Source organism: Phalaenopsis equestris, unplaced genomic scaffold (assembly GCF_001263595.1).
Source record: "Phalaenopsis equestris unplaced genomic scaffold, ASM126359v1 Scaffold000760, whole genome shotgun sequence".
Taxonomy (NCBI): domain Eukaryota; kingdom Viridiplantae; phylum Streptophyta; class Magnoliopsida; order Asparagales; family Orchidaceae; genus Phalaenopsis; species Phalaenopsis equestris.
In genome coordinates, this window is record NW_018165200.1 from 415,473 (window position 1) to 441,827 (window position 26,355).

Here is a 26,355-nt window from a genome sequence, read left to right on the forward strand (position 1 = left end):
TTTTTTTTTTAAAAAAAAAAACGTCCTTCCGAAGCGGGCAACGGGATTTCAATTCCGATGACCGACAGCTTCTTACGGGCAAACCTCACACCAAAAATAGTGCCGACAGTAATGATTTCTGACTTTTTTTGCTTACAGGTGCTATTAGCTCCCCCACTTTTAAGGCATGACTCATGATACGTTGTTTGCATGTGAGATTTCCCGCTGACACTTGTTTTCATGTAGGATTGAGTCTTTTATTTTCCTATGTACTTTTAGAGATAGGATAGTCCTGTAGCAAAAATAAGATACGGGCGCGGGTTCCGAGTTGTTAGCACGGGAACCACGTGGAGGGGACCAGGTCTCACTGATCGATTCTACGGAGATTTGTCGTTCGGTCAGTCGTTTTAACTGATGGGTCGACATGTTTTATTGAGTGTGTTATGATTCACTTGTTATTTGCTTCAAGTCTTATAGGACCCATGCCTCGTCCGCCTAATTGGTTTGTTGCCTAGGTCGGATCTTCCCTCCCTCAAGTTTTTGGGCGGACCTTATCACTGCCTATGTAGAGCATTTGACGAGACTTGACGTCATGATGATTTGCGCTTTAGCCTTGGCAGATCTTGACTCTTTACTGAGTAGAGGACCATCTCAAGAGATTTGATCTATTATGGGTTTAGAGACGAATTCTCATGCTTGACGTTGAATTGTTATTCGATTGTTTTTCCTAGAGGGAAGCTTCATATTCTCGAACATTCGTGCCCTTTGAGAATGGTGCCGATAATTCTTGTGTATACTAAAATGAATAAAAAATAATTGTATTGGATTATTATCTTAATAATGTATAACTATTAATAAATATTTGATCAAAACTAGTATCAAATTCAATTTTAATTTATCAAAATGGATGATGCACCTTGAGATTGAAAGTTTTTAAAATCAAATTAAGAATTGCATACACTTAAATTTATAATCAAACTTGTTAAATCCGAAACTGTCCGGTAGGCACACCCATGGAATTGAGCGTAAAGAGGAAAGAAAAGCAGAGATAGTACAACAATGAACAGTGAAATTGTGTAACCCTTATTCATAAAATGAGCCCACTATTTATAGATATGAGATCCATGAAATTACTCCTGAACCCCTAGTAAAATAGGTATAATAGGAGGTATTTTAGGAAATAAACATAACTGTGGTCGGGAGCCCTAAAAGGTCGTCCAGTCGGTCGTACAATTCAGGTGACCATTGCTTGGGGGGCGGTGTTATAAAATATGGGCCGCTGGTTAGGTATCCAGGTGACTTCTATTATCCATCTGGTTTTGTGTGATGACTCTTGTTGAGTAGGTTGTGTGGAGGTTCAGTCATCACCTGATTTGAGGGTTTGCCTTCAACTGGCTAGCATAAGTCAGACGGTCCACGGGTGAACCATTGGGTTTCTTCTGGCAGGTCCCTACCCATCACATCTTTTCCCTTTCGATCATTGGATCACTTTGAGATTCGTGTAGGTACATTTTATACGCACAAAACTTAATATCTCAGCGATATGAACCAAATGATATCAAAAGTGATTCGGTTTGAATCCAAGTGAGCTCAAATCATACATTTAGAGTATGTTAAGAGATTTGGAGACATATATTGGAAGAACAAATAGTATACAAATATGACTAAAGAGAAATCAAAGCTCTTGAGGATTCTTGAGCTCTGTCATAGCTGAACCATTGTTGAAATCTTTGGGCCGCCATCGTCATCACCGGGCCATGTTGCCGCTTCTTACTACTTCTGAACAATCGACACCCGATTGTCGCCACTTTCAAACCATCCTTGCTTGGCCACCACTTTCGTAGGACCACCATTATTTGATTACTACCGCCGTCAACTAATCACCATCACATGTCTATCACTGTTGTCATTGTCAGATCATCATCGCTCGACTGTCATCACCACTGCTAGAGCACCATTGCCTAACTAAGAAAAATGAACGGAAACAGACACCCGATTGTCGCCACTTTCAAACCATCCTTGCTTGGCCACCACTTTCGTAGGACCACCATTATTTGATTACTACCGCCGTCAACTAATCACCATCACATGTCTATCACTGTTGTCATTGTCAGATCATCATCGCTCGACTGTCATCACCACTGCTAGAGCACCATTGCCTAACTAAGTTTGTTATTGAATTGATGTCACCCGACCGCATTAGTGGTTGTCAAACATTCATCACCAAATCAACATCTTCAGACCACTGCCACTCGACTGATGCCACTGCCACCGTCAAGCCTACATTATTTAACCACCACCTTTGGATCATTGTTGTCCAATCATCGACATCATTCAACCGCCATCACTTGTCAGCCGTTAAACAAACATCATCTCACCAACGTCGTCGTCATCAGATCACCATCATTTAGTCGCCACTAGTAATGCCACTAGACCACAATTGCCTAGTCGCCACCCCCGACGTCGTCCAAACACAAACACTCGTCTATCGTTGGACAATTAAAGTCGATGCCGTCTAACAAGTCAACCACCATCACTCGTATGTCATATGAACAATTATCAGCTGACCGACGCATATGTCGTCGGATCACCATCATTTGATTGTTGTAATTAATGCCACTGGCCGGCCGTTGCTCAGCGTCACCGACCGCCGTCAGACACCATTCAACCGCCATCACTTGTAAGCCGTTAAACATCATCCCATCGACGTCACCGTCATCAGATTACCATCATTTAGTCGCCACTAGTAATGCCACTAGGCCACAATTGCCTAGTCGCCACCCCCGACGTCGTCCAAACACAAACACTCGTCTATCGTTGGACAATTAAAGTCGATGCCGTCTAACAAGTCAACCACCATCACTCGTATGTCATATGAACAATTATCAGCTGACCGACGCATATGTCGTCGGATCACCATCATTTGATTGTTGTAATTAATGCCACTGGACGGCCGTTGCTCAGCTTCACCGCCGTCAGACACCATTCAACCGCCATCACTTGTAAGCCGTTAAACATCATCCCATCGACGTCACCGTCATCAGATTACCATCATTTAGTCGCCACTAGTAATGCCACTAGGCCACAATTGCCTAGTCGCCACCCCCGACGTCGTCCAAACACAAACACGCGTCCATCGTTGGACAATTAAAGTCGATGCCGTCTAACAAGTTAACCACCACTCGTATGTCATATGAACAATTATCAGCTGATCGGCGCATATGCCGTCGGATCACCATCATTTAATTTTTGTAATTAATGCCACTGGACGGCCGTTGCTCAGCTTCACCGCCGTCAGTGATGTTGACATCAGATTTCCATCTCACGGGCTTTCTCACAGACGACAGCCACTAATATCACCGAAGTCAGAGCCGCCGGAGAAAATGAACCCAACAGATTTTTTATCACGTGCTCTCACGTCCAGAAATTTTGCACTACATTTCTGTGGGCGTTAGTCACATTGATTTAAGTACAACGACTGGGATATGATATGATATGATGCCAATGAGACACAGGTTTATTATTCAAAATATACGTTATGAATATATATCATATACATCATTATAACATCTGATCTTAAATCTCATATTTAATTAAAAAATAAATGAGTTCGTATATCATAGATTGCTTGATTAGAATCGAAAGAAAGAAAATGTTAGTATTATTAAAATAAATAAGAAAAAAAAAAACATGTGTCAAATATATATTAAATGATTTAAATAATATATTTTAAAATAAAAAAGAAGTTATTGCTTCATTTAATTATTATCTATGATATGCATATCGAATACACGTGTACAACTGGCACCTCAAACAAATATTAAGTTATAGTATATTCTTATTATCACGGTATATTGATTCGTCATAGCTCATGTTTATCACATCCAAATTCAATTATGACGGCCATCCATCAACATTAATTGTTCACTTTCAGCTACAACTTGCCTCCACGTTTCGCTTTAGATTTTTCTCAATGAGTAAAACGTGTCCCAAAACTAAAAAAAAGAATCAAGAGATATTTGGAACGGAGCTTTCAGGCTATTTTGTTAAACGGGTCTAAGCTTTTAATGTTAATGTGCATTTTTCTGTCATTATTAATGATGTATTAAACAGTTATTTTTCTTCATTCTCCAGATTACAGCAGTGTTGTGGTATTTCTCCTTATTTGTTTACTATTGTGATGAATATTTTCTCCTCTCTGTTGGATGCACTTCGTAGGGATATTATTTAACAAAAAGCTTTTTACATTTCTCATTTAATTTATGTCGATGATCTTTTTTATGTTTGGTAAAGTTGATACTGCTCATATAAATAATATGATCAATGCTTTAAATATCTTTAGTCAAGTTTCTAAGTGACCATTAATTTCCTTAAACCCGCTATTTTTTTAAATTTGTCGAGCCTTCTTTGAAACAATGCTTATGTGTTAATAGTGGGTTTAATATTAAGGCCTTGCCTTGGACTCACCTTCACATTACTGTTAAACATTCCAATATTAATTTTGTTGATTGTCATAATCTCATTGATGAACTTAATAATTGGTAGTTGGCTGGAAGCAAGCTATTTTATCTTTTATTGTAGATTCAAACTTATACACTTTTGAGTTATCTTTATTTTGTTCATTTCTATTTCGTTGCCAAAAAATCTTAAGAAGAGAATTTCATCTATGATTAGCAATTTTTTGTCTCATAATAGTACAAATAAAAATTGAATATTATTTCTTGAAATATGGTTACTTTGCCTAATGTTTGTGGGTGTCATTGTATTCCCTCTTTAGATAACCTTAATCTCATGTGTAAGGCTGAAAGTATTTGGAGAGATTTCAATTCTAATTTTTTTAGCCAATTGGTGCATTGCTCACTATGGCTCAATTTGATTCAATTCTCATTCTCATATTTCTTTCTTTCGGAAAGACCTTATTAAGGCGGCTTTCAATATTCGAGGAGGCATCTCATTTGAATTGAAGTGTAATAGCAATTTCATTTTTCTTATTTATCTGTTTGAAATTTTATGGAATCCTATTTTTAATTGGTTTCATTTTCAAAATATATTAGACTAAAAGTTGTTTTGTTTAATGGTGATTGGTGCTTTACTCATACCTGGAAAATTCATATGAAGTGCATTAACTTAATTCATAGTATTCCTATTGTGGATAACAATATTAGCTGTCTTTGGAGAGGTTTATACTACTTTTATCATAAAGTTACTTATCATTTCACTTATGATAATTTGCCTATCAAAGATTGGAATATGCTAGTTTGATTTAAAGGTTATTCTCTTAAGCATGATTTTTATACTTTGTTGATCATTCATGTGGGCTTTGAGATTATTGATGTGCTTAATGCTAGAGGCATTCATGTTAAACTTACTTGTGTGCTTAATAGTTTCGAGTCTCATAATCACCTGAATATTGAATTTTGCTTCTCTCTTAATCTTCCAACGGTATGCATTTCTAATGAAGATTTCTTTTTAGGTGTTAATAATATATTCCAAACTATTTATCAAGCTTACAATTTTAACTACAAATCTATTGAAGGGTTCTTTATTATTGTCATTCAATCTATTGCCTTTTAAATTTGACCGGAAAAGAATAATGTGATCTTTAATAGTCTTCATTCTCTTCTCGAAATTATTATTAAAAATATTCATTGACTGATTAAATTTAAAAGTAGAACATGGAAGTTCAAGAATCCTGTTAAAAATAGTGTTTGAGATTTTATAAATTCTAATTTTCTTTGATCTTTCATTTTTTTTTTATTTTTCTTTTCACCACCTTGTTTTATTTTCTTTTTCAGATTTGTACTAATCAGTTAGAATAGTTCACTTATGCTCTTAATTTTTTTTTTGTGTTATGATCTAAGATGTATCCAATCTTTACTTGGAGATTTAACCGCTCATTTGAGGATTTTCTTACCTTTGTTCTGTTAATTACTACTTTGAACCTAGATGGAATCTTAAAATGCAATTGTTTAAAGAAGTTTTTTTGGATTTTTTATTTTTTTGCATTCTCTTGTAAGCTTAGATGGAGTCTCTTTGTTAAGTTATTGAGTTAAACAAGCTCCTAGATTTCAAATATTATTTCTTCGGTTTTGATTATTGGTTGTTGAATCATTGAAGTGGGTTGTCTTCTTCTCTTCTTTCCTAGTATAAGTAGTTGTAGATTTTTTATTGTGAGTGGCTAGTGTTGTTGTTATCTATTTATTCGATCATTTGGATATTATTCTTTAGGATGTTGGATGTTGTTGGTTTTATTGTGATTTGCATTGGATGGAGATTTTATATTATGAGTTGAACATTCTTTCTAGAGCTGCTGGGAGTAGTGCACTCTCTCCATTTTAGAGGTCCTGCTTACGTTTTAGTGACCTAGCTACCTCTTTGTCGTATTGTCACTTGTTGTGTCCTTTTTAGGACCATGAAATTCAGATAATGCATCAATTGTTATGGTTAGCAACTTGATGCTATTCTATTCTTTTCTTGTACCCTCAACACTTCAGCCGCTGCCTTATGGTACACACTCGTGCGGTTGTACTCTTTTGATTGGTTCTTTAACCTTTTCTTGAGCTTGATCGATGTTCCTTTTTGATTGATAGAAATAGTTAGTCGAGTGTGATCATGATCAAAGTACATTGGGGAATATCTTTTCCTTTATGTCAATGTTTTTGGTGCGCAAGAGAAGACCATTGCTTTTGGTTCCTTCAAGCACCTACTCGAGATTACCTTAAGTAATTATATACCCTAAGAGGCATCTGCCATATGCCATCATCTAAAAAAAGAGTTGTGCATGTGATGCTTCTTTTGTTGTAGCAGCTTGTATTTGTGATACTATTCCCTCGAGGAAGAGGCCAACAATAGATAGTGATGGGATATAACCTCTTTCGTGCTAGCTGCTCGTATCAGTACTACTCTTCCCTCGAGGAAAGGAGGAGGCCAGTACTTGATGGCAATGTGTTGCAACACTCTTCTATAATTTCTAACCTCTCAGGTGGTCCTTTCGTTCCTTCGAGGATTTTCAGTCTCGCAAATGTTGAACTATCTAGGAACGCTAAAGTTCCTTTACGACATGGTGTCTGGCTGTGCGGACCACGTCCTCGTTAGGCATTGGCTACGTGCCCTAAGGAGTTGTGCATGTGACACTTCTTTTGTTTTAGCAGATCATAGTGATACTACTCTTCTCTCGAGAAGGAGGCCAGTACCAGATGGCAATGTGCTACACACGCTTCTGTGCTTTGTAGCCCCTCTTGTGGTCCGTTTGTACTTTCAAGGATTCCATCCTCGTTGATGTTGCACTTTCTAAGAGCGCTAGAGTTTCCTTTTATGATACAATGTCTAGCCTTGAAAAACATGTCCCTGTCATGAATCGTTCTGTTTGCTTGTGCAGACCATGTCCTTGACAAGACTCATTGTGTCTTGTCGTGCGGACCATGTCCCCACTATGAATTTTTGGTTTCAGCCCAAGATGAGCATAAATCCCATCGGTTGAGAATCACCTTTCCGTCTTCTAGTCGTGCGGACCATTTCCCCTCCATGAAATTTTGATTCTGGCCCCCGACATGATGCTCGAATCACATCAAATAGGAATCATTTCTCTTCCTCTGGTGGCGCATACCATGTTCTGTCACGACTCTTTTCGATTTCGTCCCGGGATGATGCTTAAATCCCATCAACTAAGAATCACCTATCTCATCCTCAGGCGGTGTGAACCATGTCCCCTGCATGACTTGCTTTTATTATGGCCCAGGATGATGCTTAAATCCAATCAGTTGAGAATCACCTCTCATCCTCTTGCGATGCGGACCATGTCCCCGTGATGACTTTTTCAATTCCGACTTGGGATGATGCTTAAATCATGTTGGCTGAGAATCACTTCTCGTTCTCTAGCTGTGCGAACCATGTCCCCACCTGACTTTTTTGGTTCCAGACTAGGATGATACTCGAATCCTATCTGCTAATAACCATCTTTCTCATCCTCTGGTGGTGTGAACCATGTCCCTGCCATGACTTGTTTCGGTTCCAACGCGGGGTGACACTAGAATCCCGTCGGCTGAGAATCACCTCTACTTCCTCTGACTGTTTGTAAAATGTCATTGTCATGACTCATTTCAATTTCGGTTTGGGATGACGCTAAAATTTGTCGGCTGAGAATCACATCTCGTCCTCCAGTGGTGCAGACCATTGTAGATCTTATTTTTATGAGGTTTGTCTCTACCTCTCTCCAGAGCCTATGATCTAGCCATAAAACGTCTCTATTGACTATCCTAAAGGACAAGTATTGAAACCCACACAACTTTAAAAATTTCAAAACAATTTTTGACTCCTCTCTCACTCGCTCTCACTCTGTCTCTCTCCCTAAAATCACTTTAATCTAAGAAACATACTTGAGACATTTTGCTGACTTACCGGTGGTTCAAGTTCAATACACAATCTCGAGAACTTATCTCAAGCCTTATATACATCCATCACTCTCTTCCACAAAAAATAATTTCTTTATATGTACTCACGAGTAATATGAAACTCTACGATCTAAAAGTACTTAACAATATATATATATATAATTTTTGTTTTCTATTTTATGTTTGAAAATATATTTAGTTAGTATAATTTTTATATAATTTTATTTTTCATTTTTAACTACTACAGTCATTCATTTCAAAACGTAAATAAAACAAAATTAAAATAAAAAATCGAGAAAAATTAAAAGTGATCCCAAATTGAACCTAAAATAATGATATTATTTTTGTGGTATTAATATAAGAGGCATTACATACATACCACCCACTATCTTTGTATGTCTAACTGTGTAACACCTAAACTTTGATTTTTAATAAAACCAAAATCTTTCATATCACATCAAAAAATATCATAATTTTAATTTAAAAAGATGAAATCCATCTTTTCATTCATAAATATGGTGTCATATGTGTAAAAATGATGGTTTAAGTGTTAGATATGTAAATACATATGAATTGTGAGGTATGCATGCAAATCTTCAAGAATGTAAGACCTAAAATTTAGGAATTGCCTACGCAAATACTTAAAAATTGACTGGTGAGAATGTAAATGCCCGTGCATTTAAATACTCCTAAAAGCCTAAAAAATATCCCCGTCACCATACCTTCGTTGCTCCTGCTTAATCAGAAACCATGTTAGCATCAGCTGAACCCGACGATCCTCTTGTTAACCCCACTGTCAAAGAACTCGCCGACCACAACATCTCTTTGCCATCTATTTACTTCAACTACAGCCCGGCCGTTGCTGAAACCGAAACCGTCCTCAAGGAAGAGATCCCAACCATTGATATTTCTCCCCTAAGAAATGGAACTCCCGATGAACGGTCGAGGGTCATCCTTGATATTGGGCGGGCTTGTGAAGAATGGGGCTGCTTCACTGTGAGTGTTCGATCGGCTAAAATGCATCTTATAAGGTAAGGAAATCAAGTGAATTAATGAAAAACTGAACTGTTCCAGGTTGTAAATCATGGTGTCTCAGAGAGCTTAACGACGGCGATGGTAGGAGCGTTCTCCGATTTTTTCAACCTAACGGAGGAGGAGAAGAAAGTTTACACGGCAAAAGATATGTTTGCGCCGGTCTGCCATGGGACGAGCACTAATTTGATGGGGAAGGATGTGCGATTTTGGAGGGATTTTCTTAGGGTTTTTGTCTATCCGGAGTTCAACTACCCAGACAAACCTCAAGATTTCAGGTTCTTTATATTTGCATTTTCTTAATAAATTTATTTATTTTATGTGCTTGTTTATTGTTTTCTTTTTTAAAATTTTTCTTGTTAAATTTAATTGTAATGGATCATGAGGAAAGCTCCACTCTACCTTGGTTATGCTTTTAAATTAATTCTATGGCATCATATTTTCTTCAACCTAATTAGGGGTGTAACTGAGGCAATCTGGCTCGTGAACTGGAAAAATATTTGCGTACATAAGACGTACACAGCGCTGCGTACGTCAGAGGTTATTCAAGGGGTACAGGGGGATTATATCCGGGTTATACCCACATGTAACCTCCGTGTAACTCCCTTGTAACCTCCGTGTAACTTATTTGTAACTATGAAACTAAGTGCGGAACTCATTTGTAGAACTCATTTGTAGGTTACATGTAGTTTACAAAAAGGTTACATGGGGGTTACAGAGGGGTAAAACCCTGATATAACCCCCCTGTACCCCTTGAATAACCCCTGGAGGTACACAGCGCTGCGTACGTCTTATGCACGCAAATATTTTCCCGTGAACTGGGTCAAGCATTGCTCCATAAATGGTTCGTGAATTTGGCTTGATGAGCTAATGAGCCAAACTTGAGTCAGCCTCTACTCGGACTAATTAGTTCATAAACTAGCTCGAGTTAAAAAATATTAATATAAAATATTCTTAAATATATTAAAATTTTAGAGTTAAATTTAAACAATATATTTTGTATGCTTAAATTAAGTGATTTTTTATTATTTCTTTTCTAATTGTTGTTTTTTTTAATTACAATAATTTCATGAATTAAAGTCATATTCTCTCTTTAATATTAAACAAGCACGCTCCTGAGCGAATTTAAATTTGTAGAATTAAGTTCGAGTTTGGACCGAAACTTGATTAATTGATCAAACTTCTAATTATTGACCAATTATAACTCGAATTTGCGGGTTTTATGAGCGACTTGGGTGCTAATAACCACCTCTAGGGTGTTGTCATCATAAGAATATGTTTCCATAATCTGCATCATATGGCTTCTCTTTTCAAACCATGGATAAATCTGCCCCTTTTTGTTACGGAGAACGAGTATTTAATTTTATAAAGTGGTCAGTTCAAGTGGTTTGTCTTTATTCATAATCTTAAACTTTTAAATTGAAAATAACCTTCATTAATGGTATATCTTGTTAAGTATTGTGGAGCCCGGTCCACTATTTTGGTTTGACATTCTCGACATATATGGAAGTTAATTAAAGGGCTTTTAATTAACACCTTTTAATTATTTCTCCTTTGATTATTCTCTGTCGCCTTTCTCTATTCCCGCCTTCATCCTTTAGCTAATAAGGCAGTTGTCTTTGGCGGTGAATAAGGAATTGATAAATTCTTTTTTTGGTATGATGGTGGGTGCCACCACCATTAAATGCTTGCAGAAGAATTTGCATTAAATAGTGGTTGGTTTCCCCTCCATTATTCTTCAAGGCGTTGGCTCACACAAGGAATAATTGGATTGCAAGGTTCCAAGTTCTCCCTCTGTCTCTTCTGCGATTTGCTTGCGATGCAACAAAGTAAGAGGGAGTTGTTGCTTGTGGCGAGGACTTCCCTCTTCCCTGCGATTCGTTCTTCTTCGGTGGCTTACGGGTAAAGGAGGAGGGAGGAGGTTGGGGAGAGGAGGAAGAAGAGAGAGAGAACCATTCTTGTAATCGTCGATGTGATCGACGAGTATAATCCTCAATGTAATAAAATCCTAAGTAACTCCGTGGGCATAGACAATTTGTCGAACTACATAAATCTGTGTGTTCCGCTGTGTTTTCTATTTTGAGAATTTCTTGTTCGATTTTTTCGCTTTATTACCGTCATTTTTCACAACAACTGATATTAGAGCTTTGGTTCAGACTTGAGAAGTGATGACATCGGGGAATCGAGAAATTTAATGACAGAGATTTTGGTTACTGGAGTATCCAGATAGAGGACTATCTCTATAAGAAGAAACTTCATCTTTCGTTACTGAGAAAACGACTGGAGAAGATGGATGGAACTGATTGAAATCTTTTGGATCGACAGGTTCTGAGGATTGTTCGATTAATCCTGTCAAGATTTATTGCCTACAACGTCATCAAAGAAATGATTACTGCAAATCCCATGACAGATTTATCAGTTATGTATGAAAAGCCATCGATGCACGTGATGAAAAAATTATTCAACTTGAAGATAGCGGAATGTGTGTCAATTGCTCAACATCTAAATGATTTCAATACCATCACAAATTAATTGTCGTCCGTTGAAATTAATTTTGACGATGAGATACGTGCGCTGATATCGTTGGCTTCATTGTCAAATAATTGGGAAGTCATGAGGATGACAATTAACAATTCTGTAGGTAAATCTAAACTGAAATGTGATGTATTTGTGATTTGATTTTAGCTGAGGAGGAGCTGAGGAGGTGGGTGCGCAGGAAAGATTCTGGCGAGATCTCGGGTTCGAATTCGTCACTGAATGTTGATTCTAGAGGGAGATCTTAGGACATGAACTCAAACTGAGAAATATCAAAATCAAAGTATAGAGGCAAGAACAAGACAAAGTCTGATCAGCAGACAACCTGTTGGAATTGCGGCAAAACTGACCATATAAAGAAGAACTTCAAAAATTCCAAAAAGACAGGGAATGCTAACACTAATGCTGTAACTAAAGAAGTACAAGATGCACTATTGCTGACAGTTCACAGTTCTGTTGATGACTGGATATTGGATTCTGGATTATTGGATTCATGTGCTTCCTTCCATACATCTTCTCACCGGGAGTTAATGCGAAATTATATTGCAGGTAATTTTAGGAAGGTATATCTTGCTGATGGAAAAGCTCTGAACGTGATGAGGATGATAAATGTTTAAATTATACTCCCTAATAAGAACAAATGAAGCTTGAAAAAGATCAGACACATTCTTGAGCTGAAGAAGAATCTAATTTTTGTTTGACAGCTCGATGAAGGAGGACATTCAATAATATTCTCAGATAGCACTTGGAAGGTCACTAAATGAGCACTAATATTGGCTCGGGGTAAGAAAACTGATACATTGTATATGTTACATGTTTAATTAATAGTGTTGATACTATAGTTGCAGGGAGCACATCGAAAATGTGGCACTGCATGCTTGGCCACATGAGTCAGAAGAGTCTGAAAGAACTTCAGTCTATAGGCAAGCTACCAGAGATGAAATCAGTTTATCTCAGCATGTGTGAGAGTTGCAGTATAGGGAAACAGAAAAATGTCTGTTTCCTAAAAAGTGGCAGAGTGCCAAAGACGGGAAAACTGTATCTTGTACACAGACGTGTAGAGACCTTTTCCAGTGACATCTCTTGGAGGCTCTCGTTACTGCGTCATATTCATTGATGACCAGAAAGATAAGGTTTGATGATCTGCAGATGTCATAGTGCAGAGTAGTGATGGAAGTAATGAGGAGAGTGGGTCCGATTCACCCATTCCTATTGTTCCATAGTCGATTTTTAAGCCATTTACCCCTACAATTACAGTTCGCAGGTTAGTCAGGAACAGACGTTCTCCACAACATTACTCACAGACCCTAAACTACATCCTGCTGACAGACGGTGAAGAACCGCAGAGCTATAAAAAAATCTTTCAAGATGAAAATTCAATGAAGTGGAAACTGACCCTGAAGAGGAGATGAATTCCCTGCCCGAGAATCAAACTTGGGAGGTGATAGAACTTCCACAAGGGAAGAAAGTATTGCACAAGTGGGTGTACCAGGTGAAGACTGAGCATGATGACAGTAAGAGGTACAATGTTAGATTTGTTGAAATGGGCTCTGAGCAGAGACAGACATTGCCCATGCAGTGAGAGTTGTAAGCAGAAACATGAATAACCCAAGAAAAAGTTTGGAGTTACAAAGCTATGTTGACGCTGATATATTGACTAAAGATGTTACTTTTGAGAAAATGAGATTGTGCTCAACTTCAGTTGGTCTTCTAGCATGAAAACTGAAGCTTTGAGTTGCAGAGGTGAAGGATATCACTTTTGGAAAAATGGGCGATACAGCTAGTGGATGGTGCAGTCAGTGTTCCGGTCTCAAAGCGGAAGAATTGTTAAGTATTGTGGAGCCCGGTCCGCTATTTTAATTTGGTAGTCTCGACATCTATGGAAGTTAATTATAGGGCTTTTAATCATCCCATTTTGATTATTTCTCCTTTGATTATTCTTTTTTGCCTTTCTCTATTCCCGCTTCCGTCCTTTAGCTAATAAGGTAGCTGCCTTTAGTGGTGAATAAAAAATTGATAAATTCATTTTTTGGTGTGATGGAGGGTCTCGCCACCATTAAATGCTTGCAGAAGAAATTTGATTAAATAGTTGTTGCTCTCCCCTCTGCTATTCTTCAAGGCATTGGTTCACACAAGTAATAATTGAATTGCAAGTTTCCAAGTTCTCCCTTTGTTTCTTCTGCGATTTGCTTGCGGTGAAGACAGAGGAAGAGGGAGCTGTTGCTTGCGGTGAGGACTTCCCTCTTCCCTGCGGTTCGTTCTTCTTCGGTGGCTCACGGGTAAAGGAGGGAAGTGGAGGTTGAGGGAGAGGAGGGAGAGGAGGAAGAAGAGGGAGAGACCCTTTCTTGTAATTATCGAGGTGATCGATGGGTGTAATCCTCAAAGTAATAAAATCCTCAGCAACTCCGTGGATGTAGACAATTTGCCGAACTATGTAAATCTGTGTGTTCTGCTGTGTTTTCTGTTTTGCAAATTTCTTGTTCTGTTTTTTCGCTTTATTACTGTCATTTTTCACAACATATCTAGCCCGGTTTTATTCCCCATTAGGTTCATTTCATAACAAGTGATATTAGGGCTAGTTGTTTACTTGAGATTAAGTTGTTCGTGAAATTTGTGGCACTCATGAGCCTTGTTGTCCTTCCACTGTGCATGAAAATTCAAAACATACAATTTTCATGTTGCCACCATTTGGTTGAGTGAGATCATAATGCTTGATGTTTGATATTGAAAAGCATCTAATAAAGACAAATTGACGAATGCTATGGAGAGATCTCATATGAGGGAGCAATTGCTAATACATGTTAAGTGTTATATTTATCTTGGACTAGTTAGTTGAAGTGTAGGAAAACTAAAGGGTTGATTCTCCCCATAAACTTGAACTTTTGGGTTTTAAAATAATTTGTCCACTTCTGAATCTGACATAACTTTAGTCCCTTTAATTCACGTAGTAAATTTATTTATGAGCTACCACCTCACAATATTTTTGAAGCTTTTAATAGGGTTATATATAATTCATCTTTCACAACCAAGGTTGTTGAGCTATTCAAGGAGAGGATTTTGGCCTCTTTTATGATCACAAAGACTTAAGAATGAGAAGGAATTTATACCCATTCCAAAAAGGCAAGGATTTAAGAATGAGTACAATTAAATCTTGGATTTACAAAAACCCAACATTTTGACAAATTTAACACAATTTAAGAAATGAAGCTTATCGGACAATGTCAAGAAAGAAAATAAATAGAAATAGATTTTTGGCCTAGAAGTTGAAGGTGGAGCGAAGGGATCTCAAAGATTTCCTCTCATCAATTTCAAGGGTTGTAGAGGGTGTGAGCGGTCATGCATGTAGAGAGAAATTGTTGTAATTGGAATTATAACTAAAAATTATGGGTTCTGTTAAAACTATAAATTCGAGTGATTTAGATGTGTTGAATATAGATGAGTTGGTGTTGGAGCTACATAGATGGTTCTGGCTTACTCAGTTAGCTTTGTAATGGAAGTATGATATTTCGGTCCTCTCTAGTTCGGCGTGGCCCTGCCGACCCAACCAAACTAGCCCCTGTGTAGAACCCGTGATGCTGCTAATCATGTAAGCAAGAAAAGTAAGGGAGATTTTGGGGGAAAAGTTTGAATGTATCTTGTGGAGTGTTTATTAGGGCTAATTAGCTAGGGTTTGTGGAGAGACGATCTACCTCTCAAGTTATAGACCAACCTTGTATCTTGTTGTATTGCTTAGAAATCAGTAAAATTAGTCCTAATTTGGGTTTTTCCACTTATTTCGTGTCATTTGTTGGCTGATTTTGGTTCCAGTGCTTACCAAATTGATATCAGAGCATGATCTTAGTGAGATGATAGTAAAAAAAGTTGATGCTTTAGAAGAGAGATTGGAAGGTGAAGTAGAGCAACTGAAATCTGGGATGGAAGAAAAGTTCTCAAATATAGAAGGAACGTTTTTTTTTCGATAGAAAATTAATTTGAGGGCCAATTTGAGAGCATGGGGATGTTGTGAAGGCTTATTGAGATGCAATTCAAAATCCCGCCAGTGGCTCCATTTGCAGACCCTAACCATAGGTTGAGCGGAGACTCCTTAGCAAAATCTAAAGGGAAACAAATCGAACAAGAGGAACTTGAGGAAGAAAACATCTACCATCAAGAACCCCCTCTGAAGACTCCGAGGGGGTTGGATTAAATATTTTTTATGGTGGGGGTGGGGCCGAATAATGGAGGGGTCATGCAATGGGTTTGGATGAGCACAAAGAATGAAGGAGGGAAACTAAAATGCGGTATGACTAAGATCGAAGTAGCGAGTTTTTACATAGATACATGTGGGGAAACACCAAAGAGAGAGGAAGTTATTGTGGCGATGCTTGAGTTAGGAAGTTGAAGAAGTCATTTTTTGAGGGGGAAGACTCACATAGATGGGTGTATCGGGTTGAGCGATACTTCACAGTGAATGGACTAAATGAGGAGGAAAGTTCACGGTGGCAGGGTTATGTTTGGAGGGGAAAGCCCTAGCATGGTTCCAGTTGAGGGATGCGAGATACCTGATCCAGTTGAGGGAGGAATTTAAGGATTGTCTGTTGGAACATTTTTATACCATTTGGGAATAAGACCTACATAAGCAATTCCATGCCTCGACTCAGGAGAGAACTATCATGAAATATAGGGAGAGATTCAAGCTATTGTCGAGATGGTTTAGGGAATTTTTGAAGTAAAATTGTAGGAGAACTTCATGAAGGGCCTAAAGCCTGTAAAAACAAGCAGCACTCTGACCACCGAGACAACGGAGATTGAGGGAGATGATGAAGCTAGCCAGATGGTGTAAGACAAAAAATAGACGAAGAAGACTAGCAAAAGTGACATCATTGGAGGATTCTACAAGATTTCCTCAATGACCATGACACCAAAGACCTAGATGGTGTCATTTTAGAAAGAGACACCAATGGAGAGGAATGTTGGGTCTTATCCCGAGATCAATTTAAGCACCTCACGAAGGCAGAGGTGTAGGACAAAAGAGCAAAGGAATTATGTTTGCAATGTGATAAGAAGTATGCCCCAGGACATCGATGCAAGGAGCGCATGCTCCATGTTCTTTTAATTTGTGGGGGGAGGAGGCAAATAACAAGGAATCAATGGAAGAAATAGTGGAAGAAGAGGAGCAGTTACGCTTGGATGTTGATATGAACCAAATGCGGTGAAGCACCGATGAATCATGCAATTATATGCGCCATTAAAGTAGTATACAAAGCAGAGTCCGTGTATCGATCTTACAAGGAATGAGCTAAATTCCAAATCGAAAAGCTTCCAGCCTATCTGTTTTGAACCTAGCTTAAATGTTCGAGGATTTGATATTTTTTTTAAAGTGATTTATCCTATTTTTTGAAATTCAACGACTAGACTAACAAAGTTGGGAGTTTAAGAATTTTCAAATGCATGAAATTTTCTTCCGTAAATTGATTCCGTAAAAATTTTAGTTTAAATTGGTGATTCGACTAGTAGATGACAATTGGGAGCAACAATCTTCCTTATCCCCTCTCGGGCGACTAAGAAAGTTCGCCAATCAAACTTGGTTAGTCCCCTAAATCAAGTGATTAACCCTAGATACCACTACTCCCTAAATGATTGCACTAATATGGGGGCACTAATCCCATTTCGCTTAATTATTGTGTGTTAACCTAATCATTCCACTATTAATTCTCTCGAATCTCAAAGTTCACAATGAGTTTTAACATTTTAACTTGCTATTTCAAAAGTAAATTATGTTCTAAATGTTAAAACATCACAATATGAAAAATTGCATGAAATCACACTATAAAATAGTCACTAATCATTCCTACATAGCCAATCCAATGGAGAAAAGAGACAACTACTCACAGATCATTCATTCAAACAACTGGATGATTTTATTGAAAGGAAATATCATAAACATGAAGTTAATAGATAAAACTTAGTTAAAAATACAAAAATTTTACAAACTTATCTTCTTTCTTTTTCTACACGAAATTATGAAGTTTACAACACGACTACACAATTTGTTCTCTCAAAAATCTCTTATCACTTGTCTCTCTTCTACACTACAAAACTTCTCAAGGTTGAGAATCTCTCCCCAATGCTTTCCAAAGTCTCCTCTCGCTTGAAGTGTCATTTATTCCCTCTCCAAATGTCAGCCAAGTGTTTTTAAGGTGTAATTTCGTGAATTGACACCTGTGAATTACTCCTAACCATCAAACAACATGAATTGTCACCTAGGCACTGGTTTTTGCTGCTTAGGCGTTGGCCACTGACGCCTAAGCGTTGTAGTCGTGAAGCCTACTTTCCGCACTCACGGGTTGGATTTCTAGGGATCTGGGTACCTAGACACCTGTTTATCTGTCCCTTAGCGCTTAGGCACCCTAGGAGCCGTTACTGGCAAAGGGTGCCCAAGACTGATAAGGGGGCACCCAGGCAGCCCGGTTTAGCGCAGTTCATCCTGATTTGAGTCTGTTTCATCTCATTTGCTTCCCAAATTATCTAATTTTTGGTACACTGCATATAAAATCACACATATTATGAAAAGCATAAAATTTCATAAATAAATATAAAGAACTCTAAAAATAATATGCATATTTGATACCCATCAAATGTAGCAGGGTTGTCTCTCAACTAGCTGGTGGAATTTACTCCAAATTACACCATAAAGGTAAGGAGATGGATCAGGGAGCAACCGATAGTGATGTTGGTGGATAATGTGGCCACTCACAATTTCACCTTAAATCGGGTCATGGACCAACTGAGATTGAAACTGGTAGATACACGAATATTTGGAGTCATGATGGGGAAAGGAAAAAAGTGAAGAAATGTTGTGGAATTTGTAGGGGATTAGTGTTGACACTATAGAGACTACAAGTGGTGGATGATTTCCATCCCTTGGATTTGTGAAACATTGTTTAAATTCTAGAAATGAAGTTGCTACAGACGATTGGGGAGACTAAGGTGAATTGGAAATCCCTGACTATGGAGATTCGGGCGAAGGTGAGGAAAGTGGTGTTGAGAGAAGATGCTAGCTTATGTAGAACTAAGGTTTCACTCAAAACCATGGCCATGACAATACGATGAGTAGGGTTCGACCATTTGGTGGAGCTGTAGAGTATAGAGATGACCCGAGCACTAGAGTTAGTGGAGTTCCTAGAGTGTGTTTAACAACTTCTACATCAGTTTTATGATATCTCTCAGCCACTTAGTGGGCTGCCAACTCTGAGCATGTTGTTACGTTAAAGGAAGTAGTTACTCTTATTAGTATCAGACCATATCAATATCATCAAATTCATAACGATGAGATAGAGAAATTGATCCAAGAGATGCTCAAAAAAGGGTTTATCAAGCCCAGTGTGAGCGTCTTATTACGTCCAGTTTTATTAGAGAAGAAAAAAAATGTAGCTAGAGATTTTGCGTCTACCACAGGACTTTGAACAAGGAAACTGTATGTGACAAGTTTCTTATCCCAGTGATTGATGGGAGATTGGATAAACTTTATGGAGCAGTCATCTTATCAAAAATTGATATGAAGTTGGGATAACATTAGATCTGGATGAATTCAAGTGATGTACACAAGTTAGCATTGAGGCTCATGAAGGACATACGTGTTTTTCGTGATGTCATTCGACCTTACTGCTCCTACTACATTTCAATCTCTCCTGAATAGGATTTTTCAGCCTTACGTTAGGAAGTTCGTCTTGGTTTTTTATGACATCCTATTATACAATTGTATGGAGGCGGAGCATATGCGACGCCTGAGGATGGTATTGGAGTCTTGGAAAGAGCACCAGTTGTATTCTAACTTGAAGAAATTTTCTTTTGCGCTGTCACAGATGGAGTATGTAGGGCATGTAGTGATTAGGACAGTGGTAGCAGCAGATCAATCTAAGATAGAAGCTATGTTGGATTGTCCTTTGCCGAGGAGCTTGAGAGAGTTTGAGTGGATTCTTAGGCTTAGTTGAAATGAGAGGGTATGATACGATAACATGGTCATTGACAAAGCTACTGAAGAGAGATAATTTCAATAGGGGGAATAAGCAACACAAGCCTTCGAACAGCTGAAGAGAGTCATGACCAGCGTTCCGGTATTAACACTTTCAAATTTTGTAGGCCATTTGTGGTAGAGATGGATGCATTAGGGTATGGTTTGGGGGCAGTGCAATTGCAGGACCCCCACGACCTATTACCTATTTTAGCTACGTGTTCAAGGCCAAGGAGATTCTCAAGTCCGTGTATGAGTGGGAATTGATGGTTATTGTCTTGGTCATTCAGAAGTGGTGTCCCTATCTATTGGGGAGGCACTTTATAGTCATGACAGATTAAAGGAGCTTAAAGTATTTGTCGGAGCAAAGGATGGTGATTGAGAAGCATCATAAGCGGCTATCCAAATTACTTGGATATGATTTTGAGATTCAATACCACTCAGGATTAGAGCATAAAACCGAAGATGCACAGTCGAGGAAGGTGAAAGAGCCTCAACTGATTACATTATCAGTTCTCCTGGTTTTAGATTGGGAAGCCCCTAGGAAGGAGAGCTAGCAGGATGAATGGTCGAGGAAGATTAGGACAGAGTTGCTACAGGATCCGAACAGTCATCTTGGATACGCATTGAGGGGACAACAACTACGCTACTAGAGATGATTTGTGTTACCGAGGGTATTATGGTATATCTTCAAACTGTTGCATTTGTTTTATGGCAACGCGATTAGGGGCATTCAGGGGAACAAAAGTCATATAGTTAACCGTCGACAAGCTGTATTGGGTAGGGATGCATAAAGATGTAGAGGACATGGTGGCGGGATGCGACATGTGCCAACTACACAAGTATTGACCGTTGCACCTAGAGGGTTACTACAACCCCTAGCTTTACTTGAGAAGATTTGGAATGAGGTGGCAATGGATTTTATAGAGGTAGTGTCACGATCAGAGGTGTTTACTATGATATTGGTGGTAGTGGATTGTCTGAGAAATTTTAAACACTTCATTCCATTCAAACACCCTTACCTTATTGTCTCAGTTGTCATGGTATTCATATAAGAAATGGTTTGTTTGTATGGTATTATAGTATCTATTGTATCAGACAGGGCCAAGGTGTTCCTTAGCAATTTATGGAAGGAACTATTGAAGTTACAAGGGACGGTCCTAAAGAGGAGCACACCATATCATCCCCAGAAAGATGGTCAGACAAAGATAATCAAAATGAGTGTGGAGATGTGCCTGCATTCTTTTGTATCAGATACGCCAAAAATTTGGGCAAAGTGGCTTGCTTGGGCTAGGTATTGGTACAACACTTCATAACATATTGCAAACCAGACCACTCCTTTCAGGAGTGTATATGAGCGGGATCCACCTCAACTGATATACTATGTGCATAGCACTACACCACTATCCAACTACTAGTACTTGCATGAGAGGGATATGATATTGGCAAAACTCGAGGGATATCTACTGAGTACCCAACAAATCATGAAAAGGAAGGCAGGTGGACATAGGAAGGTGGTACAATTTGAGCATGGAGACATGATTTATTTGAATCTTATACCTTACCGACAGAAAATACTGGTTGAAAGGAGAAGTGAGAAGCTTTACCCACATTATTTTGGAATTTATGAGATTGTGGCACACATTAGGACAATGACATACTATTTGAAGTTACCACCATTCTCATCATTGCATCTAGTATTTCATGTATCACAGCTAAGGCTTGTTATCAGAGATCACGCACCCTCGTTCTCACTACCTCTGATGTTGATAGAGGACATGGAGGTGATTTTGGAACATTTGGAGATACAAGAGGTGCGCCAAGTGAGTGGAGCAAAGCAAGTGCTGATTTAATGGAAAGATCTATTAAATTATGAAGCAACTTGGGAACCTTATGAAGTGATCTAAAAGTAATTTACATCATTCCACCTTGATGACAAGGTGCTTCTTTGGTTGTGGAGTATTGATACGCCGGTCCTCCCTGGATTAGTTCGGCCCTGCCCAGCCTAGCCAAACCAGCGAGCAGCCAGCCCCTGTGTGGGACTCATGAAGCCAGTAATCACGTACGCGAGGAGAGGAAAGTAAGGGGGTTTTGGGGGATGTTGATTGTATCTTATGGAGTACTTATTATTAGGGATAATTTGCTAGGGTTTGTTTTATGTTATGTTTTTAGACAGGTTTTTTTTCTTCTGGAGTCTTCTTACTAGTAATTCCTAGGATTTGTAGAGGGTCGATCAACCTCTTGAATTGTAGATCAACCTTTTATCTTATTGTTTTGCTTGGAAATTAGTAAAATTAGCCCTAATTTGGGTTTTCCCACTTATTTTGTGTCATTTGTTCACTGATTTTGGTCATGGTGTGTATCGAAGTCATCGCAAAGGGTTCTCATTCTTTTGTCATCAAGTTCATGATAGCCTTGAGTGGAACAAAGCATGAAATAATGTGTTTTCCATAAGAATAAAAAAATTAAAAAAAGGTTTGAAGATCTTGAGCCAAATTTGATTAGGAGGGGCTTTATAGCTATCACAATTGCTTTGAGATAACTGCAAAATAAATTTAATTAATTAGCTATGTATTGTACTCATCTCAATGCAAATTTGGTGACTCTAAAGAACATTCTAACCATATTTGAATCAAGGTATTTTAACTTAAATTTTCTCCTAAAAAATTTTTGGATGAAGTTGATTATATTTTGTTGATTATAGTAATTTTGATTTGTGCAATTAATTAGCAATGTATTGTACCCAAAGCTGCACACGGTATTCTTACATTTCATGAGTTACCCGTCCAAGAATTTTTTTATTTATGATTTTTGCAATTTATTAATTCTCATTTGGAGCGAAGCAGCTCCTTAACTTTTTCTGTGAAAGCGCCAACGAAAGTGAATGCAATGTAGATATAACGAAATAAAAATAGATTGAGTACCATGAGAAGACACATTTTGGTGGTTTAGATAAATAAGCATTCCTATATATGAGTGTATTCTGGATTTGGTTAACTATGGGAAAGCAATATATATATATATATATATATAATGGTATATATATATATATATATATATATATGAATTTAATGAGCACAAGTACATACTTTCTTAAAGCTTAAATATGCTTAGTCCCAACAAAATGGGAAGCTTGAATCTCTCAAGCCAAACAAAATAAAAGTTCACACTATGAAGGTAATACATTAAAAAATAAAATCAATATTGGAAGTTATCTACTACCCTTAAAGATATCTGCTTGAGAGCCATCCCACTTGTTTAAGGAACGATCTAATTAATAATTTTGACGTTGCCCCTTGCACCATTTCAATATAATATTCCACATTTTTTTTTTCTTTCCCTCTCTCTCCACAATTTCAAACTCAAATGTCCTCTTTTAATTTATTCCTCCATTTTCAAGTTTTTATAATGGAGGTATAACTTTATTTTTTCTTTCCTCTTATTTCTAAACAAAACTATCCCTAAGGTGTCTTAAGACCTAGATGAATTTGAATAACCTGCATACTCTTATGTAAACTTTAAGAGTTATTATAGGGAACTCCTTCCATTCAGAAAAGATGGTCCGTCATCAATCCTATTATTTATAATCAAACAGTGATCCGTAATCATTTCTCGTGCAAAAAATTCCTAATGAGTTTTATCCCTTTTTCATGGCAACAAGCAGGGAAAATCAATCAGAAAACTGGCTAAAAAGTTTTTCGAATTGAACTGACAAAAAGTCAAATTATCCACCTCATTATTTATGAATGACAGCTACCTCCTCATGAGCTAGGCTACACTTGTATTTCCTACCACACATGTGTACACGTCCCTCCAACCTATTGGAAATGCATTCTGGAAGTTTTTCATCATGTGGAACTATTAAAAATGTTTATTAATTTATGGTATCAAAACAAGCTCTCTTTTCCTCGTCTTTCCTGCACTATTACTAGCTACTACTGCCCTTCTTGATGGCTGCCACCACCACACCTCCATCTCTCATGTTCATCTACTTTGCCTGACAACACCCTTCTAAACTCACACCCAAGAACCATCTGTCATGGATAGCTCAAATTTATTCTCTTCTTCAAAGCTACAGTCTTCTCAGATATATTGTTGGCAAGCGGCACCAACCATTACTCAAAATCATCCAAAACATCAAACTAACTCTATGAACTCCCAATCCGCTTAGCAATCATTAGATTTAACAAAATCAAAACTTGTTGTATTCTCATAAACAGAGCAATATCTGAAGAGTATGCACGACAGACCAGAGAGATCTGCAATGAACTACTCAAAGCAATCTGGGAAAGCCTGGAGCTGGACGAAAGTTTCATGGAAGGGGCTTTAGAACCGAATTCAATCCGTCAAAATCTGGTAGGAAATTTCTATCCTCCGTGCCCACAACCAGAGCTAGTCTTGGGGTTACCTCCTCATTCTGATCCCTGCTATGTCACTCTTCTCACACAAAACAAAGGCTTCAATGGCCTCCAAGTTCTTCACAATGGCAAATGGGTCGTCCTCCAACTCATCCCTGACTCTTTTCTCTTATTTGCAGGAGATATACTTGAGGTATGTATTCAGTGCACTCACTCGTTCTCTATTATTAGCTGAGGGTTAATTACCGTTAGAGTGATATTATCTTTAATATTTAGAAGTAAATATTCAAAATATCATTTTCAATGCTTTTATATGTTATTATAATTTCATTTGTTTAAAATTAGGAATAGATTATTTTATTTGAACAAAAGGCATTTAGTATAGGTGCAATAATTTTGTTTCTACAAGTATTTTCTATTCTCAAGCTTTTTCTCAGAATTATTTTCTTTTTCAAATAAAAAATATATCTTTATATTTCACAAGTGAAATTATCATTTCTATATGTGCTTTAACTTGAAAGTTGCACGACAAGCCTGTATTAATGTTATTTTATAAAAAGAATATCCCATAAGCTATTATATACATAATCAACTAACTAAAATAATATCAATTTAAATGTAGAATCTTATTTAAAGAATTTAATTCTACTGTTTTAAATATTGTGTATTATATTGTTGCAGATTATGAGCAACGGGAGGTATAAGAGCATAGTGCATAGGGTCATGGTTAACAATGAAAGCACAAGAATTTCTGTTTTGACTCCAATAACGCCATCATTAGAAAGCTTTGCTATTGCTCCTGCGCTCAAGTTGCTCGCTAGCTCTGATAGCCCTACAAAAATCCGTGGAATCACGTACAAAGAGTTCCTTGCATTAAAGTTTCAGAACAAATCCAACAGTTATGTTATGGATCTTGTAAAAGTGTAATTTGGAATATGCAATCTAAATCAGATGAATGTGTAATTTAGTGTTAATTTCTATGAAATAAGGTACTGTATTTAAGTCTCACTAAGGGTAAACTTGAAAAGCGATTCCATCAGCGCAGATATATTGTATAATACATTCTGTACCGAAAATATTTCGCAGCTATGATATGTCAGCAAGGTATGTTCCTGTGTGAAGTGGAGTGATCTTAAATCCTAAATTTGTTACTATGATATGGCCTGTATGATGTGTATTATAACAATTTATTGTTGTAAGAATTCACATAAACGTGTTATTTAGTATTACTTTTCTCATAGTTTTTATTCTTTTTTTAGTATTATCATAGTAATTGTTTGAATTATACTCTTCTTCTCCTTTTCCAATTCTCAAGATCTCTCTTAGATGGCTTTTCAGTTTAAATGAATTTAAGAAATATTATTATTATTTTAATAATCCATTCCGTGGACTTTGTAAATTGTATTGATAAACTTTTAATCATTTGGTTTGATTATATTCATTTATGTGGCTTATATATTTCATTCCATACTAGTAAGTAATTTAAATTTATTAACATTGCAATATTCTGCCCTAAATCATTTTGAGTAATTGATCATTCATTGTTATGAATTGCACTTGCTGCATGCAACAAGTCCAGGCAGTGGAAATAAATCTTGAGTGGCTTGACATTAAGTGGCCATTTAAAATTATGATCAGACAACTAAATTAAGTAGTATGAAATATTGAATTTTTAAGTGGACAATTCCATGTGGAATGTTATTTTTAAAATTTCTATTATAAAATGGAAAATGAATATAAAATCAAATTAGAGCATTATATCTTAAATTCTCTTAGTTTCACTTCTTCAATTTCTGAATTTCCTTCTTTAATCATTTATTTTAAAACAACAAGTGGCACTATATATTTTAGCCAGACCATGGAGAAAACTAACCTAATATGTATCTCCTGTACAATTTGATTTTGACATTTTAGTTCTTTACCTACAAGTTTTATAAATTGGTAATTATCATCGTTGTTTACCTTTTGTAAACTTGAAATCCGTTCACTACAAAGAACAACATTAGATTTAGAACGGCTTTGTCGCTTTACAATATATATATATATATATATATATATATATATATAT

At 37.3% G+C, this 26,355-nt stretch overlaps 1 protein-coding gene across 1 annotated transcript; it reads left to right on the plus strand.

The window, feature by feature from the left end:
* The first annotated feature begins 9,049 nt into the window (after nucleotides 1-9,049).
* LOC110030756 (protein DOWNY MILDEW RESISTANCE 6-like) lies at nucleotides 9,050-25,408 on the plus strand. The gene is made up of 4 exons (XM_020733647.1): nucleotides 9,050-9,365; nucleotides 9,444-9,679; nucleotides 24,150-24,480; nucleotides 24,969-25,408. Exons 1-4 carry the CDS (start codon nucleotides 9,120-9,122, stop codon nucleotides 25,212-25,214), a joined length of 1,059 nt encoding a protein of 352 aa, XP_020589306.1. The 5' UTR covers nucleotides 9,050-9,119; the 3' UTR covers nucleotides 25,215-25,408.
* Nucleotides 25,409-26,355: the final 947 nt, after the last annotated feature.

Coding starts and splice junctions, on each gene's coding strand:
- LOC110030756 (XM_020733647.1), top strand. CDS start 9,120: ATGTTAGCATCAGCTGAACCCGACGATCCTCTTGTTAACCCCACTGTC. Junction 9,680..24,149: donor GACAAACCTCAAGATTTCAG/GTTCTTTATATT, acceptor TCTCATAAACAG/AGCAATATCTGAAGAGTATG. Junction 24,481..24,968: donor TTGCAGGAGATATACTTGAG/GTATGTATTCAG, acceptor ATATTGTTGCAG/ATTATGAGCAACGGGAGGTA.